This window comes from Medicago sativa, chromosome 8, assembly GCF_051527215.1.
Source record: "Medicago sativa cultivar Bolivia chromosome 8, Bolivia_mono, whole genome shotgun sequence".
Lineage (NCBI taxonomy): Eukaryota > Viridiplantae > Streptophyta > Magnoliopsida > Fabales > Fabaceae > Medicago > Medicago sativa.
This window is the reverse complement of record NC_140756.1, coordinates 71,195,173-71,213,147: the sequence shown is the minus strand read 5'-3', so window position 1 is coordinate 71,213,147 and position 17,975 is coordinate 71,195,173. Positions and strand designations below refer to the sequence as shown.

The 17,975-nt window shown below is 34.2% G+C and overlaps 1 protein-coding gene and 1 pseudogene across 8 annotated transcripts; both read right to left on the bottom strand.

Annotated features, from left to right (window-relative positions):
- Positions 1–1,523: 1,523 nt before the first annotated feature.
- Positions 1,524–17,975, bottom strand: LOC146901125 (WD40 repeat-containing protein HOS15-like). Of its 8 annotated transcripts, XM_085734083.1 has the most exons (15): positions 13,927–14,084; positions 12,199–12,344; positions 11,679–12,072; positions 11,001–11,095; positions 10,843–10,889; positions 8,215–8,365; positions 6,934–6,997; positions 5,736–5,894; positions 5,499–5,620; positions 4,893–4,967; positions 4,195–4,248; positions 4,027–4,100; positions 2,291–2,365; positions 1,804–2,025; positions 1,524–1,736 (listed from the first exon to the last, which is right to left on the bottom strand). In XM_085734083.1, exons 1-14 carry the CDS (start codon positions 13,985–13,987, stop codon positions 1,806–1,808), a joined length of 1,737 nt encoding a protein of 578 aa, XP_085590209.1. In that variant the 5' UTR covers positions 13,988–14,084; the 3' UTR covers positions 1,524–1,736; positions 1,804–1,805. The 8 variants fall into 8 exon arrangements, with proteins under 8 accessions (XP_085590209.1, XP_085590213.1, XP_085590214.1 ...); XM_085734087.1 differs by lacking the exon at positions 13,927–14,084 and adding an exon at positions 17,843–17,975 and having other exon boundaries at positions 1,524–2,025; positions 11,679–12,080; XM_085734088.1 differs by lacking the exon at positions 13,927–14,084 and adding an exon at positions 17,843–17,975 and having other exon boundaries at positions 1,524–2,025; positions 11,001–11,089; positions 11,679–12,080.
- Positions 6,378–6,542, bottom strand: LOC146901126 (U2 spliceosomal RNA; annotated as a pseudogene).

The window sequence follows — 17,975 nt, the reverse complement described above, 5'->3', positions numbered from 1 at the left end:
AAAAGTTTGCTTTGATAATATCATAACATAATTAATGATTCTTCCACGAATAAAAAACTTCAAAGAGCTCCAATGCAACATGTTGATGAAGATGCAATGATCAGGAGCAATGCATATCATGCTTAGTCCTTTTGACAAAGCAAACCTAACATCTTTCAGCTCATTATTCATGAACTTGCTACTGGTAACACTCCAAACAGCAACATGACATTTCGTCAAACAGTTGGAAGACAGTTTGCAACATTGAAGTTGAATACAAATTTCGGTGTAGTAACAAAATCTCTAACAACATAACTGAGAGTGTAAATAATGCAAGAAAAACACCAAAATTATTCACATAAGTGGTAACCGTTTAGTGGTTCCGGTGGTGGAATTTTTGTCAAAATCCAAACCAGAAGAACATAGTGGGTATCGTCACAATTGCTTAATACTGGAGAGGCTTTGACTGAACACTCCATCTTCATTTTGATTTCAAAAACTGAGTATGCCACAATTTCTTCTTTACCCTGCAATTTTTGCGTATCGCCATAATGGAACATCAGTGGATCAAGAGAAAAAAAAAAATTTGAAGCGGGGAGGAGTGGAGATGTTTGTGGAATTGATTGTCTTTGCAGGAATAATTAGAAGCTAGAGACAACATCAATTTTGGTGTGGATGGTGTCAAAGGATGCTGAATTAGAGAGGGAATGTGATTCAAGTTAGCTCCTTGCGTTTCTCATGATTAACTATGTGTGTTGAAGTTGGGGTTTACAATATACAAATGGAAGATTGACATGAATCTTCAGGAATCCATCGAACTTCCTTGTGTTTTTTAGTTTGTGGTTCTTCAATGTTGCTTGGTGAAAGGCCACCTCTATGTAGTCGAAGATTGTCGCCTTCTCACCTTCTGGTTCGACTTCAGCTTCATCAATATCCCCCTCAAGACTATCACATAAAAAACATAAACGCATTTCCATGTTTTCTTCCCCTTCAAGGGCACTCAAAGTTTTTAGTAGTTTGTATTTAGCAACCATAATCACACAAGATTGAAGGCTCGTGATACCAATTGAGACAGGAAAAATAGATTCTATGGACGAACCAATAAAATCTAAGTCTCAAGTGTAGGGATTCTAATGATGTAGAATAGAATCCGATACAAAGGAGAAATTGTTATAAATATTTGAGAGTAAGAGTTCTAGGGTTTTAGCGAGAAGATAATTGTTGAAATGTTTGATTGATTTCAAATGAGGTACAAGACCAACTTTAAATACAACCCTCAAGGCTAAATGAGTATAATGACATAAAATAAACTATTATTTAAAATAAGCCAATTCACTTAATACTCGATTTCTGCTGCACAATAAGATGATTTTTACTCCGTTAATGTTGGACGCCCCCTAAAACTAAGATTGATGCTAATATATAGAGCTGTTTTAGAATACTACCTGACTAAGACTCCGACAAAATGATTAATTAAAAAACCCTTCATCCCATCCCATTCCCTTTTCCATGGAACATTTGTAATGGAAGAAATTGGAAGAAAATGCAGAAAAAGGCAACTAAATAAAAACTACGTAAGTCAAGCGATAATTACACAGGATGTTGTCCACAGCTAAATCTGTACAGTTTTGCTTTTTACGGATGCACTCCTATAAATTACTTTTCGCTAATGGTAACAAACTTCAACAGTATCCAAGAACATTAAGTTATGGCTAAAAATTAAAATGGGAAACCTATCCACCAAAATACAATTCCACCAATCTATCCTAAAGGAAAGAAATGAAAAAATCCAATGTACCAGCAAGGACAACACGGCATTTCCACAATCACATTCTGAAATCCAAAACACACACTATATTATTGGCAAAACATGCTGCGATCTTGTCACCCTCCTTATTCCAACAGACCTCAAAAATGCCTCCACTGCCATTGTATGTTCTAATAATCTTCCCTTCCTTCAATGACCATATGTGCAAGGATTTGTCAAGAGACCCGCTGGCTATATACTCTCCATTGGGACTAAATGCAACAGAGTATACAGGATGCCTGTAAGACACAATAAACATGTCAGACAAAAAGGAGAGAATCTAGCAGACCTGCTTTCACTATTTATGCATTTTTCTACAAGTGAACGAGTCACATATAGATCTATAACATTTGTTAAACTGTGGTGAAGGTTAAGGATTTCATGTTGATCGGCCTCCTCCAAATGTCTACAACTTTGAAGCAGAAAGAGGCTGAGAGGTGGACGAGTTTCCCAAAGTTACTAAACTATGCTCATACAAATAAACCAAAGCTATGAAGATAGTACCTGTGTCCATTCAAGCTGTGGATGAGTTTCCCAAGTTCGACATCCCATAGTTTTACAGTTGAGTCAAATGAGGCACTGCACAAAAAGATGACAATGTAGTTGTTAACATGAAAACAGACATTTTTTTTCCGTAGTACCCAAACAAAACAAGAGAAGGGGAAAAAAAAAAAACATGCAGGCACCTTCACGATAATAAAACTCTCAAGATGGAAATATTTCACAAAAGGTTGAAAACTGATTGAGATCCAAAATATGATCTCTTATCAGTGAAGATGAGAATTATTTACTAAAAAATATAACAATTACAGAAGGTTCCCTACAGTGTCAAAGCTAAGCTCCTCAGAGATTTTACAGTCCCTACCCCAGATAAAAAATTGTAAAATACTAGTTCTAAACAGTTCTCTTCCCTACATTCCCCTCCCTTCATAGTGCCCCCTTTACATGTGTATTCCCTCCCTCTTAGCAGTAACTAACCTAAACAACCCGTATCATTCCCTCTTTCTTTTTTTATACCTCCACACACAAATCTTTGGGCCTTTCACTCTTCACAAGTGTTTCTTCCTATGGGACTAGTTCAGTGGATCACATCACTAGCATCTGTTTGAATTTCAGCTTTGTTTCAAGGCTGAATCAGAATGTACAGGAAATCGATTGCTGGCTGCAAAAGCCTCTTTCCCTGCAGCCTCTTTTGTTAACTGTGCTCCCATGTAGTGTAATGTTGCTAGTAGGTAGCTCTTTCAAGAAGTACTCCATCGCAGTGATTTTCACTTCCATCCCTAAGGATAGGTCCTTCCTTTATGACATGCGGTACTCCAAACATCATATAATTATGAAGATTTCAGAATTATTTGGCAACTAGGCCTCCTTGAATAAAACAAATAATTAGAAAGAAAAAGACCCTTTCAGAATTAGGGTACAGTCACCGACGGGAGATAGAAAACAAGAGAGGAGGAAAAAATGGGAGCAACCGTCCGGAAACAGCGCTTTTGAGCATCACAATAGATACTCTAATCTTACTGGTCTCCAGTTTTGCATGCTGTCACTCCTTTTCTTTTCCTTTCTTACCTTTCCACTAATCTTTTAAGTCTCTGTCTAACCCACATGCTATCTCCACTGGGACTTCTCCCAGTGTATCCCATTAAAAACTAAAGAACAGTAGTATCACCGCATCTCCGTCACAATAGAATATATGGTACATAATTACAATTTAATTAAAAAGAACTGACATGATGGAGGGGCCGTCAACCAAAGAGCCTAATGGCAGAAAACTAAGAGCAGACAATTACAATCAATTGGAACCAGCAACACGACAAAGGTAGCATTTCATTTTGAACGGTTCAGTTAACACAGCAATGCAACTCACAGCATTACCAATTTCAGCTGAAGAATTGTAGTCACGACCCATCCATATAAGATCACGGGGGTAGAATAATAGAGAAAACAATAGTTCTATATCTCAGGCGAAGCATAAATAAATGCATTGGAAAAGACTTTGGCTGTTGGTCGTTTTGTATTATACAAATAAAGGGTCATAAAGGATTCAAAGATGGAAATAATTGATAAGTTTTTGTAAAAAAAAAAAAGTTACTTTTTAAAGTTTCAATGTGTAGAATACACAATTATCAAGACCAAATTTCCTCTTTAGACTTCTTAACAAGGGCACTTGTTAGCATTTCCCATAAATAAATACATGAAATCAAGAGTAACAAATATAATTTCACCAGTAACTAACTTACCTAGCTAACAGCAATTTTTTGTTAGGATTATTTGTACCAGGACCGGTGGGGCTCCATCTGATGGTATATATTTCCTACGAAGAAAGTATTTAGATTACCCAACAACACAAAATGTGTAGTTATATTGATATGCAACCACAGAAAAAATGCAAGCAAAACTTGGGGTACCTTGGAATGCTCCCTAAAATCATGAAGATACTTGTCCTGCTTCACACTCCATATCTACAACCAATGCATCCAACCCAAACAAAAAACATCAAATGCCCACAATACAAACAGTGATTTTAGAAATTACTTCTTAGTTATTTGATAATAATAAATACAACAACAACAACCAAGCCTTATCCCACTAAGTGGGGTCGGCTACATGGATCAAACGACGCCATAGTGTTCTATCAAAAACCATAGTTGGATCCAACTCATTGACCTCTAAATCTTTTCTAATGGTTTCTCGAATGGTTTTCTTAGGTCTTCCTCTACCTCTTTTAACCTGACTCTCCTCCATTTGATCTACTCTTCTTACAACAGCATCTACGGGTCTTCTCTCTACATGTCCAAACCATCTAAGCCTATTTTCTACCAACTTTTCTACTATAGGTGCTAACCCCACTCTCTCTCTCTAATGGTGTCATTCCTAATCCTATCTTGTCTAGTCTTACCACTCATCCAACGCAACATCCTCATCTCCACTACACTTACTTTACTCTCGTGTTAGCTCTTAAACCGCCCAACACTCCGTACCATACAACATTTGATAATAATAAATAATTGTTTAAAATAAAGTACGATTCCAAAAAGCCTGACCAGACCTAAAAAAATATATGTTTGATCGATATAAGATCAATTAGTAAGAACCTAAGTAATACCTTTGCTGTGATATCATCGGAGCAGGATGCCAGCAATGTGCCTGTGGGATCCCATTTGACACAGTTAACTTCCCCCTGCAAATGCAGAAAAGTCATTGGCATGTAAAACTTGTCCAATCAATATTCATGAAATATCCTAAACTAATGCTTTCTGAAAATACAACAAACTAAAATGTTCATGTTGATTATTCTCTATTTATATATATATATATATTTTGCACAACCTCGTGAAATACAAGTTGATCATTCTAGATTATTCAACTGTTCAAATTTCTCAACCTCAGTGAACTACAATACAAAATACAAAACCTACAAATTAGTTAAGTTGGACTCTGCTAGATCAAAGAAAATTACAAACTGAATTCGCAATCAAATTAATTCATTTCGTGTTGGCCATTTATAAAAAAAACCCAACTAAATAGTAGAGCATCTCAAGAAGCCTGGACTCGGTCTTGAAAGACACGGTCCAAGGTTATCTACTACTCTATAGAAAACCTTGCCAACCTTTATTAACTTTCTGCAAAAATGTATGGGACCAACTCCTCTAAAGAATAAAAAGTAGCGGTGTGTAATGTGGTACTGCAAAATAAGGTCTCAAGTATGAACCTGGTGTCCAGCAAAAGTTTGTGTAGGGTGGTTTTCACCAATCTTGCAGACATATATCATATTGTCTGTAGAACTTGAGGCAAAAGACGTATTGGTGCGCCAGTCAACATCAAGTGTTGGACCTGAACAAGACATCATGCCCCAATCAAAAAGTCATTCATATATATGGTTGAGAAAATCATCACTAAGAATTCTTTTATAGTACTCTCGATTAAAATATACATTCAAAATTTTCACCTGAATGAAATCCAAATTGTTGTTTGCATTCCTCTGCCTTCACATCCCAAACAATCGCAGTTTGATCACAGCTTCCAGTCAGGATATAATCACATCTCTTATTCCACTTCAGAGAGAATATTGGTCCCTTGTGTTTGCTTAATGTAGTCTTCAATTCACCTAGTCAAAGATAACCACCACATGATCAAATTCAAAATAATGATGAAGGTTTAAGTCCTAGAATCAAAATCTATTGTAGCAAGAGCCTGCTTAAAAGCACAATAATAGGGACAATGATTTACCAAACAGGATGGCTGCAACAAGATACTATTAATCTGTTTGCTTTGAGAAACCTTTTGTTTTTGCTAATAATTTCCAAAACTGTGAAAGCAATATAGTTGTTTCCCCATTTTCTTATACAAATCTTTGAAAGAAAGAAAAAAAAAAGCAAAGTGAAAACAAAGTGTCACTTCAATAATTCAAAACAACAATAGAAAATGAAAAAGGAAAAAAATTGGCTAAAATCAAATAGGCCCTAATATACCCATGGAGAATAATACTCTCACAAGACAGAGAGAAAGTCATACACTTAAACTATGCATATTCAGGCAATCATAAAATACGTAAGGTTCAGCAAAGTGTATAACTATTTTTTTTTTTTTATTGGGGTGCGCCAGGCTCATGCAATAGTGCAACGCTTGAACGACACATGAGAAACCCAGTAGCCTCTCTCCCCCTCAAAGTAATTTAATATCGTGTGACCCATTGGGCCACATATCAGATATTAAACTGATAAGAACAGATACTACACATAAGTTTAATAGGTGTGCCATCCTTTTAGCTAATAATGATTTCGTCGGCAAGCCATTATATATGATTAACAGTTCCTTAGATGAACAACCCACAGATACAATGACTTTCTAAAACCAAAATGGGACTATCACAATGCTTAGTGCTGAGATGCTGAGCTCTTGTGGTGTGTAATCACAAGTGTCGGTGTCGTGTCGGACACCGGGACACACCTTCAATCAGAAGTGTCCGTGCAACATAGTTACCAACCCATTAAAATAATAGCAAACAAAAGTATTATACCAAATATTAAGAACAGTACATCTTTGAGTTTATCTAATCACGTATAAGTCTTCAAACACTATCATAAAATACTTGCTCACAAAAAAAAAAATGCTATTATAAAATATAAGGACATAAAAATGCCCACCATTTGTGGTCCAAATTCTTGCTTGACCATCATATGAACCAGTTGCAAGAAGTGTCCCCTCCCCCTGTACAACGGACACCAAAGTAAATTCAAGGTATAAAACTTTATAAGCAAATACTGCAGATAATAACCTCAAATTTCAAATCTTATAGTAAGGGGGTAATATTTACCAAAAAAAAATTCAAAAAAAAACTGTGTATTTTAAAATAATTTTCAACTTCAATTCAAGTTTCTGGATTGTTAAGAGTATATTCAGTTTCAAACCACGTTTTCTGTTATCATCAAATGTTTTCATTGTAAACTACAAATTGGACACCAGGTTTTCACATTTTAGTAACAACTGAGAAGCAAAAAGTGACGGAGAAACAATAACTAGATATTTTTGCCAACAGGTTGTGGGGCCAACTACATGTGTCAAACAAAGCTGTAATGATTTTCATAGATCATATGTGAAGTTAGATCAACTTAACTCCAAATCCCACTTGATGGTTTTCGGCCAATAAATGCTCACTAGCCTTCCCATACCTCAAACCATTCCACTACAAAGTATGTAGTCGATATAAAAATATATAAATTCAAAATTGAGTTTACTTTCATTAAAAATCCTTTCAAACTTGATTCCTGAACAAATAATATATATATATATATATATATATATATATATAAAGGTGAAATATGGTGATTATCTAAATATAAAATAAATAAAAAATGGAATACTTATTAACTGTTGGATGATGAGAGGTCCCTACTGGTAATGGAAATAAATCATGCCGTATAACCTAGTCTACATCAAGCCTAGGTCAAACCAAACTTATTTATTAAATACATGATCAAGACTTTTAAAAGCCTATTAAGCTAAAAAGGCAAGACTTTAAGTCGTCCAAAAAGCCTTTGAAACCTAACAAGTTAGTAAAAATGACTGGTATAATAATCTTTTGAAGTACGTAAATCAATAATGAAGATTCAAATTATTTACAAGTTAAAATAAAACTGAAGAGAACAACCATGGAAGGCTCGTACATAATCATTCACCAGTTTTAAAAAGTTCATTTAAATTAAAATAGATTAAAATATAGTACATCTCAAGGAAGGGGAGTGTGATTTTTCCTAAATATTATTATATGATAAATATGGTACAGAAGTTTATAGTATATCCTCTTCGTATTAATTTGGTGTGAGAAAAATGGGTGTGAGGTGATGCAACTTCACATGACTTTGTAACAGAGTAAAATAACAGCTTTTGATTGAAACATATAAATCAAAATATGCAATTGAACTCACATTCCAATCAATTGAAGTGACGTCTTTACTCTTTTCATTTGTGTTGCCCCTAACATGCCTCAACACCAATGCATCCAAAGGGACATTCTGTGAACCAGACTTACACCTTCCTTCTGGTATTGCCCAAATACGAGCTGTTGAATCCCCAGACCTTAATATTGAAATGATGATATTGTTAAGCACAAGATTATTATAAGAAGCCATCTATCAAGATACCAGTCTCAAAACCACAAAACTAAAAGGGTACCATAAATGTATTCTTTAGAAAAGCTTCAGAACACCAACAAAAAATAAAGATAAAATAGCATCATATAAAATGTAAGTCATTGCATGATGTTATACAACAGTAAAGAACCTACATAGCATATAAAATAAGATAACAAGGAAAAGTTAAGTCAGAATTCCTAATGACAGATAATCATCATGTTGACTGACATAAACATGCATCTTCAGATCTTTATTTATATTAAAATTTGAGGCCATAGGTCCTGCACAAGTTCATTATATATCTGCCAAAAAATGTGTCAACTCCAGGAGAAGAGGTAATTAAAATTGTTTAGGAACAAAAACTACATTGAACTTGAGTGTGTAGTAAAAGGCTAACGCAAGAATAACCATATGTATCAGATATGAGAATGTTGCCTAGATAAATGGATATACTAAACACGATAGGATTAAGAGTGATAGCATATGAGAGAGGGATAAGGAAGGATCGATCTCTATTACAGAAAATATAATTGAATCTCGACTTGGATGGTTTGGGCATGTGTCGAGGAGGTCTGTAGATTAAGCAGTAATAGATCGAGATTAAGCAGTAACAAGAGTAGATTAGATAGAGGACAGTCCAATCGCTAGAGGCGAAGGAAGAAAAAGTTAAAAGAAAGATTTAGAAGACAATAGTTTGGCTATAAACAATATTCATAAAACTCATAAGTAAGGTTTAGAGGACAATGCTTTTTTCGAGGATGACAAACTCGAGATCCTAACTAAGATCGGGTAGGACAAATGAGATCGTGAATCGGGGGATCGTAACACGGATCGTAAGATCCTACCAAATTTAGAAATTCATATATATTGCATATAAATTCATACATATTCCTATGAAGCAACATAATTTAATAGAAAAAAAAACTTTAAATAACACTCAAATTCATTAATAGAAAAAAAAAAAAAAACTTAAAAACTTAAAAACTTCAAAACAGTACTCATACAACTCCATAACAACAATAAAACTGAATCATAATTTTGACACATGTAGCTGATCTCACCTAGTAGGATAAAGTTTGGTTGTTGTTATTGCAAGTGTTTTGAAAAAAAATCAAAATTTATTCAGAAAAAGAAAATAATATGTTGTTATAGTTGATACTCATGGAACCAGGCGGCATGACTAGCTTACTGTATTGTATAATTACCTGTTGTGACAGGTGTAAATGACTCATTTATCTGTTATAACAGATCAGTTAAGTCTCTTGGTAGGGAATTTAGAGTAACAAGGTGTTTGGGTCATTCTTTTACTTGTTATTACAGCTTTCAGTTAATTAGATAGTTGGATCCTAGATCCCCCCAGTGTATCAGGGGACATTGTAGTTTGATGTTAATTCGTTTGGTCGAGTTTGCAGTACCAGTTTACATAGAAATTACTATGAGTATCTTTTCCTCCCTGATCTCTTATTTTCTTGCACTTGTTCGCACTTGACAAGTAATATGTATCTATAGCTTTTAAAAACATGAGCTCTAATGGTCAAAAAATAAACTACAAGGTGAGAAATTGGGGAAATGGGGAACAGAGAAAAAGGGGCCCTTTTAGCTATTTATTTCAACAGTAAAGGATGGATGTTTGATGCCAATAAAAATTGAAGAAATGCGTAAGGTCACTGATACATTCTGGGCTGAAAGGGAGGTTATTCGTCCCTGTACTTCTATTGATATGAAAAAGAGAAGCTATTCTCTTCCACTGGAAGTTATCCAGTCACAACTAGGAAGCAGTCGAAACACCAAAGATATGTTGGCTCATTCCCTTTATCTATATGGAAGAAGGTCAACCATACAAACTAACTCCTTACTAACCTAACTGATATGGAACCAATAGCCTCTAACAGATTAGTTCTTATTGGCTGTGCTTCCTTTATTCATCCTATGATAAACTATTACATCTTTACCTCTAGTAGAATTATTATCCTAACAAAATGTGAGTAACTGGATTCCATTAAATCACTTGAAAGGTTCTAAAATCCACTACGAAATGAAGCCAGTATCTATGAAATTGCTATATTGAATTATAATTAATATATTGCACTTTGAAAACAGTTATTTCCAGTAACACTGAGCATTCTGTAAAAATTGCACAATTAAATTTATTTTCTAAGAAAAAATTCAGAAACTAAATATGAAAAACAATTATTCCAAACAGGTTTAACTATTTCGAAGAAAAGAAAAAAAACTGAATGCAGTCGGCGTCCCTCCATTAAGATGGAAGTCGGTCAAAATTGGAAGCAAACTATTGTTGGAAATCCAAGATGCAAAATAATATCATGCACATCAACCATTAAAGTTACATAGATACATATCACATTCACATGTCCGTTGTCAATACATATTTGTATGCAAACAATTCACAGAGATACCTACCCTGATGCAAGGAGAGATCCTGAAGGACACCATGCACAAGCACACACCTAAATGGATGGGGAACAGGACAATTGTCAGGGACTTTTGGAGCATAAACAATAGATGAAAGTAAATTTAAGAAGTGTACAAACAAAAGGAGCATCAAAGATACACCTCACCTCGGAAGTATGGCCTTCCAAGATTATCACATCTGAACTAGGAATTTGACGTGGCTGAGATGTTGATGTCGTACATATGTCCATAGGTTCTGGTCCTATCGAAGCAAATGAAAAAATCATCCATATTTAAAGGAAGAAATATTAATAGAAAGTTTGAAACAGATCCCTAGTATTAACTTTTGAACGCCGCATATAATGAATACTCACTAACAGCATTTTGGGGAGAGAGGTCCGGTGGTGTAAACACTTGCACCGACTACAACAAATGATTTCATTGCTTTACTCCAAAAAAAGATAGATAAATAAATAAATAAATATATATATATATATATATATATATATATATATATATATATATATATATATATATATATGATTTGATAGCAAAATAGAATAAAGGGATGAAAATTTTAGTCATTATTAAGCCATTCCAGCTTTCTAATCCAACCACGATAACAAAGAAAACTTGTCTTAAATTTTAGAAGGGGAAAGCATTCAAAGAAACAAGTAAAGCTGTAAAGGTGAATAGAAAATAAAGGATAACAGCTAAAATATAATTACATGATATTGAAATTTATCACAGATTACTGATTAGAAAATGCAGCTGAACACAAAACACAATACAAAGAACATATGTGATATACGTAATGTAAACTATTTTCACAAACAGCATATTACCTCGAACTGTTCCATTCACTTCATGTTTTACAGTGACCTTGTCTTGATCTCTGACCACTTCCCTGTCAGTCTTCACTTCATGCTTTGCAGTAACCTTGTCTTGATCTCTGACCACTTCTTTGTCAGTCTTACTTACATGCTGCTGCTCACGCTCTTTAGCAATTTTTACCCTCTCCTTCTCCCTATCCTTTTCAAATTCTTTCTCCCTATGATGTCTTTCCTTGTCTCTTGCTCGTCCGCGTTCAGCTTCATGCTCCTTTTCTAATTCTTTACTTCTCTCCTTATGTAGTTTTTTCCTTCTTTCACTAATAATTTGCCTAAGTTCATGCACATCTTTTGTGATAAGATCCAAAGGTTGTAACAAGGAAAAATCTTCATCCAGGTCTGCATCACACTGGCAGGCTTAAAAGAAACATTAATCAACATGAAACCTAGGGATATGAAAGCCTAAAAAGATCTACTCAAATGGATGAATATTATGTTGACAAAAATCAGGAATGGAAAAACAGAGGATGCTAACATTATTCAAATTGGCTTCCATCTCAAAGTACTGCAGTCCCTTTTGAACAAATGTCACAAGAGCACCTGGCGGTACCAAGTTTCCATCAATGGGGCATTTGCTAATAGAAGCTTCATTACCAAAAGTATAAGCCGAATGTGTGAAACCTGCGGTAGTGATGTAACACAAGTATCCAGTTATAAATCAATACATTTGCACTTGATGCAAAAGCAAAACCATTTGGCCACTGGAGTTCCAATATCATGTTAAAGACTAACTCTCTAAAGATGCATTTGATGCAAAAGCAAAACCCAAAACGATTTGAGGTGAGAAAGGCAAAAAAGGACGGAAGATGGTTGTGAGAAACGGCAGTCGACGAAAAAAGTAATCAATAATGACCTTTCATATAAAAAACCGATTCTAAACACGACAAATTAGGTAAAGACACGGACAAATTTTATACCCATAACAAAATCAAAAAGCACGTTACAAACACAAAATCTTAAGTTGTTGTCAGGTAAAGACAAAACCAATTCTAAACGCGGCAAATTAGATAAAGACACGACAAATTTTATACCCATAACAAAATTAAAACGCATGTTACAAACACATAAAATCTTAAGTCATTATTAGGTAAAGACAAGACAAATTTTAAACCCATAACAAAATCAAATGCACATCACACACCCATTAAATCTCAAGTCATTATTAGGTTAAGATACAACAAATTTTATAGGTAACAAACAATACATAGTATGAAACATGATTCCAAACACAACAAACAAGTACGTATATGACAACTGAGCAAGCAAACACTCAATTCCTAAGTTGCCACTAAGTTCCATTGCTCAAAAGAGTAATCAAACTTCCTTTTAATTGATATTTCTACTACGAGTGCGGCAAAATACTACAAAGGAATGTTCTGACAAAAAGCAAGAATATATATGTGGAGTAGTTAAATAACTTAAAACTACCATGTCCGGCTTTAATGGATGGATGATTCGAAAAATCTCCGCACCACAGTTATTCTTGCATGTCGTCATTCAGTGATTCGGCACAATCATCATTAACCTTCTATTACACTTTTGCAAATACAATTCTCAACTCACATATACATTAATACATAATCAATTACAATAAAAACATAATAAGACTTTTCGACTCATCCATCCGTTAAAGCCGGACATGGCAGTTAAATCATTTAACTACTCCTTAGTCTCCGGCCCACAATTAATTCTTCATATCGTCATTCAGTGATTCGGCACAATCATCATTAACCTTCTATTACACTTTTGCAAATACAATTCCCAACTAACATATGCATAATACATAATCAATTACAATAAAAACATAATAATCAACAACGAAAGCTCATCATGTACATAATTTTCATCCACTAAAGGCATTTCGTGCGAAAAATACCGAAAATCAACCAAAAACATAACCAGTCTACGCATCTAACTCATTATCAATATCATCACATTTCATACCTTCAAAAATCAGTCTCAACACCAAATCTAACTAAAAGTAACAGATCTAAAACAAATTCCGTCATCCTTCATCTTAAAACAGAAAAATCAGAAAACGTGAAGGATCATTTATCAAATCAATTAGCAGGTAAAAAAGCTCCAATTCTGAACAATAACTAACCCTAACGAAAACTGAATATTCGTGAAACATTGAAAACCCTAACATGTAACGCAAAAGAAGAAAGAGAAAAATTAGAATTAAGAAAGGTAAAAGGTGAACCTGATTCGTTGAGGTAACGAAAAATGAGAAAGTTGAGTTCGACGGAAGTGATGGAGGCCATGATATGAAAGCAAGAAGCCTCGCTCGCCGCTTGAGAGAATGGTTTACGTCGCAGCCATGTGTTGTTTGGACGCGAGAGGTGGATGAATGAATGAAGTGTCGTCGTAAGGGGTTTTGCGAGCTTATAAATAAGATTGATGATCGTTTCGAGTTAGATAACTTAACGGTAACACTCACGCAAGAGGGGTCAGGTTCAGTTCCGTCTCCCCACCGTTACTTACTTTCCGACGCTTCCGTTTCTTGTTTTATTTTTCCATCTATTTCCCAAATCATAATACAAGCGGTTATTTTTGTCTCTAATCTACTGCTCACAATAATCTCTAGTTGTGCAATATGTTGGGAGAAATAGTCACCAACATTAAAATTCTTCATTAATATTGTCATATTAGTCTTTCAGTATACTTAATCAATATCATATCGGCTTCTAAATGTATTGCCACAAATGGTATTGCCACAAATGTGACCGACGTGTCTCATTTCAAAAGAAAAAGACACTTCGTCTAAAAAAAACTTTTGTATTTACCTTTTTGTACAATATTTTATCTTTTTACCATTAGACATAACTTTTAGAGTTAGTTAAATTAGTTTTTTGTTGGTATAATAATATAGCAATTGTTTAAATTTAAATGAAGGGTAAAATAGGTAATAAAAAAAAGTCAGCCCAAACTCATGTATTTTAAGCTTATTTTCTTTATATATAGTATAGATAAACAATCATTTGGGTTCCAACACCACATTCGTGGTATAGACAACAGAGAATCTTTAATCTACACAAACTTCATTGTCAAGATAGCACCTTAATCTCTTCAATCATATCATCAATCTCCTTGGTACTATTATTGAAAATTTTATCATTTTTAGATTTCCAAATCATTCAAAGTGTTGCATGTCAAATCGACCTTCAACCTTTTTGAAGTTTCTTATGTCTCACCTCCCCACTCCAACATTCAAAATGGACAAATAAATTTGGGGGAGTAAAACCTTGAACCACACCTCAGACACCACTTGACAATGTAAGAAAAGATGAGATGGCGTTTCCGCGACCATCCCACAAGACTCACAGTTTAAGTTTGTCTCCAAAGGAAAACAATTTCTCCTCGTATGGAAATCTTGTGTTGGGATACGGTTATTCAATAGCTTTCAAGAAAAAGCCTCTACCTTAGATGGTGTTGGACTCTTCCAAATTGCCTCAAACACCTTCTTCTTTGATCGGCAGAAAGGACTTTTCACCCTTAATTTTTCTTCAAGCTACATACATGCAGACTTAATCGAGAAGACCTTTTTTTTCCTCCGTTCTCCACCACCCATCCTCCAAATCCGAAGCCCTCCACTCCCGAATCGCCTCCATCAAATTATTAAGTTCACCTCCAATCAAAAAGTGCTCCCACACCTTCAATTGCCACTATATCCTTCCACCACCTCGATGCAAACCCCGACCACTCATCCACACTCCTCTCAAACAACCCTCCCAGCAGATGACCATACTTTGAGACAAAAACTTCTTTTCAAAGTGAATTTCACATGGTAACAACTTCCGTATCCATTTAGCAAAGAGACTTAAATTCATCACCTTTACATCCCTAACACCTAACCCCCCAATGATTCGTGGTTGACACACCAATCTTGGAATTGAATTCCACACATAATTTAAGAGGACAATTCGGCCACCAAGACTCTCATACTTATTGCTCCTAGAATTCAATTTGAAGCTTAAAGTTTCCAACAAAGGCTCCTAAGTTGATAGCTTCCTTGGATTTGCTCCCCACAGGTAACCCCAAATAATTAAAAGGGATAGTTCCCTTAAACAATTCAAAAAATCACAAGCGCTTTCCATAAAGTCCCTTCCCACACTCACACCTATAAAACAACTTTTAAAGAAATTAACTTTCAATCCGGATGTCATCTCAAAGCCTATTAACAACGCCTTAAGCATCCATAGATTTTCTATTGTCAAAAAATAAATCTATAAAAATAGTTGTAGCAGTAAATTTTTAAAATCTGTTAGTTTACCATAGTTATCTAAAATTATTAATAATATAAAGAAGAGTAAAATAAATTTATGTTTTTTAATTGTAAATAAAAAAAATATTAATGCATGTGAAAGTTTAGAAAAAAAAATAATACTATTTTATATTAAGAGACAAAGAAACATTTGAAGTATCTTATAAATAAGAATTGTAAAGTGAATCTTATACTATAAACTGATGAGGTAATATTTTTCCAGATTCAAATAATTTATTTTAGTCAAATGCTGTTTGTTATTTTAAACTATATATTTTTTTTAAAATATTTTCAATTTAGAATTGTACCATTATACATTAATTTATAATAATGTATATAAGTAATAATGTATATAAGTAATTAAGGTGGTGAACAGTAGCACTTTCCTGGCCAAAATTAGTGTGTTTTAGTAAACAACTTATACATTAATTTATAATTTTGTACTACATTTGTTGGTATAATAAAAGCTTCATTACCAAAAGTATAAGCAGAATGTGTGAAACCTGTGGTAGTGATGTAACACAAGTATCCAGTTATAAATCAATACATTTGCACTTGATGCAAAAGCAAAACCATTTGGCCACTGGAGTTCCAATATCATGTTAAAGACTAACTCTCTTAAAATGCATTTGATGCAAAAGCAAAACCCAAAACGATTTGAGGTGAGAAAGGCAAAAAAGGAAGGAAGATGGTTGTGAGAAACGGCAGTCGACGAAAAAAGTTATCAATAATGACCTTTCATATAAAAAACCGATTCTAAACACGACAGATTAGGTAAAGACACGGACAAATTTTATACCCATAACAAAATCAAAACGCAAACTTACAAACACAAAATCTTAAGTTGTTGTTAGGTAAAGACAAAACCGATTCTAAACGCAGCAAATTAGGTAAAGACACGACAAATTTTATACCCATAACAAAATCAAAACGCATGTTACAAACATATAAAATCTTATGACGTTATTAGGTAAAGACACGACAAATTTTAAACCCATAACAAAATCAAATGCACATCACACTCCCATTAAATCTCAAGTCATTATTAGGTTAAGATACAACAAATTTTATACGTAACAAACAATACATCGTATGAAACATGATTCTAAACACGACAAACAAGCACGTATATGAAAAATGAGCAAGCAAACACTCAATTCCTAAGTTGCCACACAGTTCCATTGCTCAAAAGAGTAATCAAACTTCCTTTTAATTGATATTTCTACTACGAGTGCGGCAAAATACTACAAAGAATGTTCTGACAAAAGGCAAGAATGTATACGTGAAGTAGTTAAATAACTTAAAACTACCATGTCCGGCTTTAACGGATGGATAAGTCGAAAAATCTCCGGACCACAATTAATTCTTGCAAGTCGTCATTCAATGATTCGGCACAATCATCATTAACCTTCTATTACACTTTTGCAAATACAATTCTCAACTCACATATACATAATACATAATCAATTACAATAAAAACATGATAATTAACAACAAACTTCAAATAATCCAGCTCATCATGTACATAATTTTCATCCACTAAACGCATCCAAAAACATAACAAGTCTACACATCTAACTCATTATCAATATCATCACATTTCATACCTTCAAAAATCAAGTCTCAACACCAAATCTAACTAAAAGTAACAGATCTAAACAAATTCCGTCATACTTCATCTTAAACCAGAAAAATTAGAAAACGTGAAGGATCATTTATCAAGTAAAAAAAGTTCCAATTCTGAACAATAACTAACCCTAACAAAAACTGAAAATTCATGAAACATTGAAAACCCTAACATGTGACGCAAAAATAGAAAGAGAAAAATAAGAATTAAGAAAGGTAAAAGAGAAACCTGATTCGTTGAGGTAACGAAAAATGAGAAAGTTGAGTTCGACGGAAGTGATGGAGGCCATGATGTGAAAGCAAGAAGCCTCGCTCGCCGCTTGAGAGAATGGTTTACGTCGCAACCATGGATGAATGAATGA

What these genes read in the sequence shown, in the direction of transcription:
- LOC146901125 (XM_085734082.1), bottom strand. Translation starts at nt 17,903, where the DNA reads ATGGCCTCCATCACTTCCGTCGAACTCAACTTTCTCATTTTTCGTTAC. An exon ending in TCGTTACCTCAACGAATCAG is followed by an intron (nt 12,345 to 17,842) that starts GTTTCTCTTTTA and finishes TCACTACCGCAG; the next exon opens with GTTTCACACATTCGGCTTAT. An exon ending in AAAAAATTGCTGTTAGCTAG is followed by an intron (nt 2,366 to 4,026) that starts GTAAGTTAGTTA and finishes CTTTTTGTGCAG; the next exon opens with TGCCTCATTTGACTCAACTG.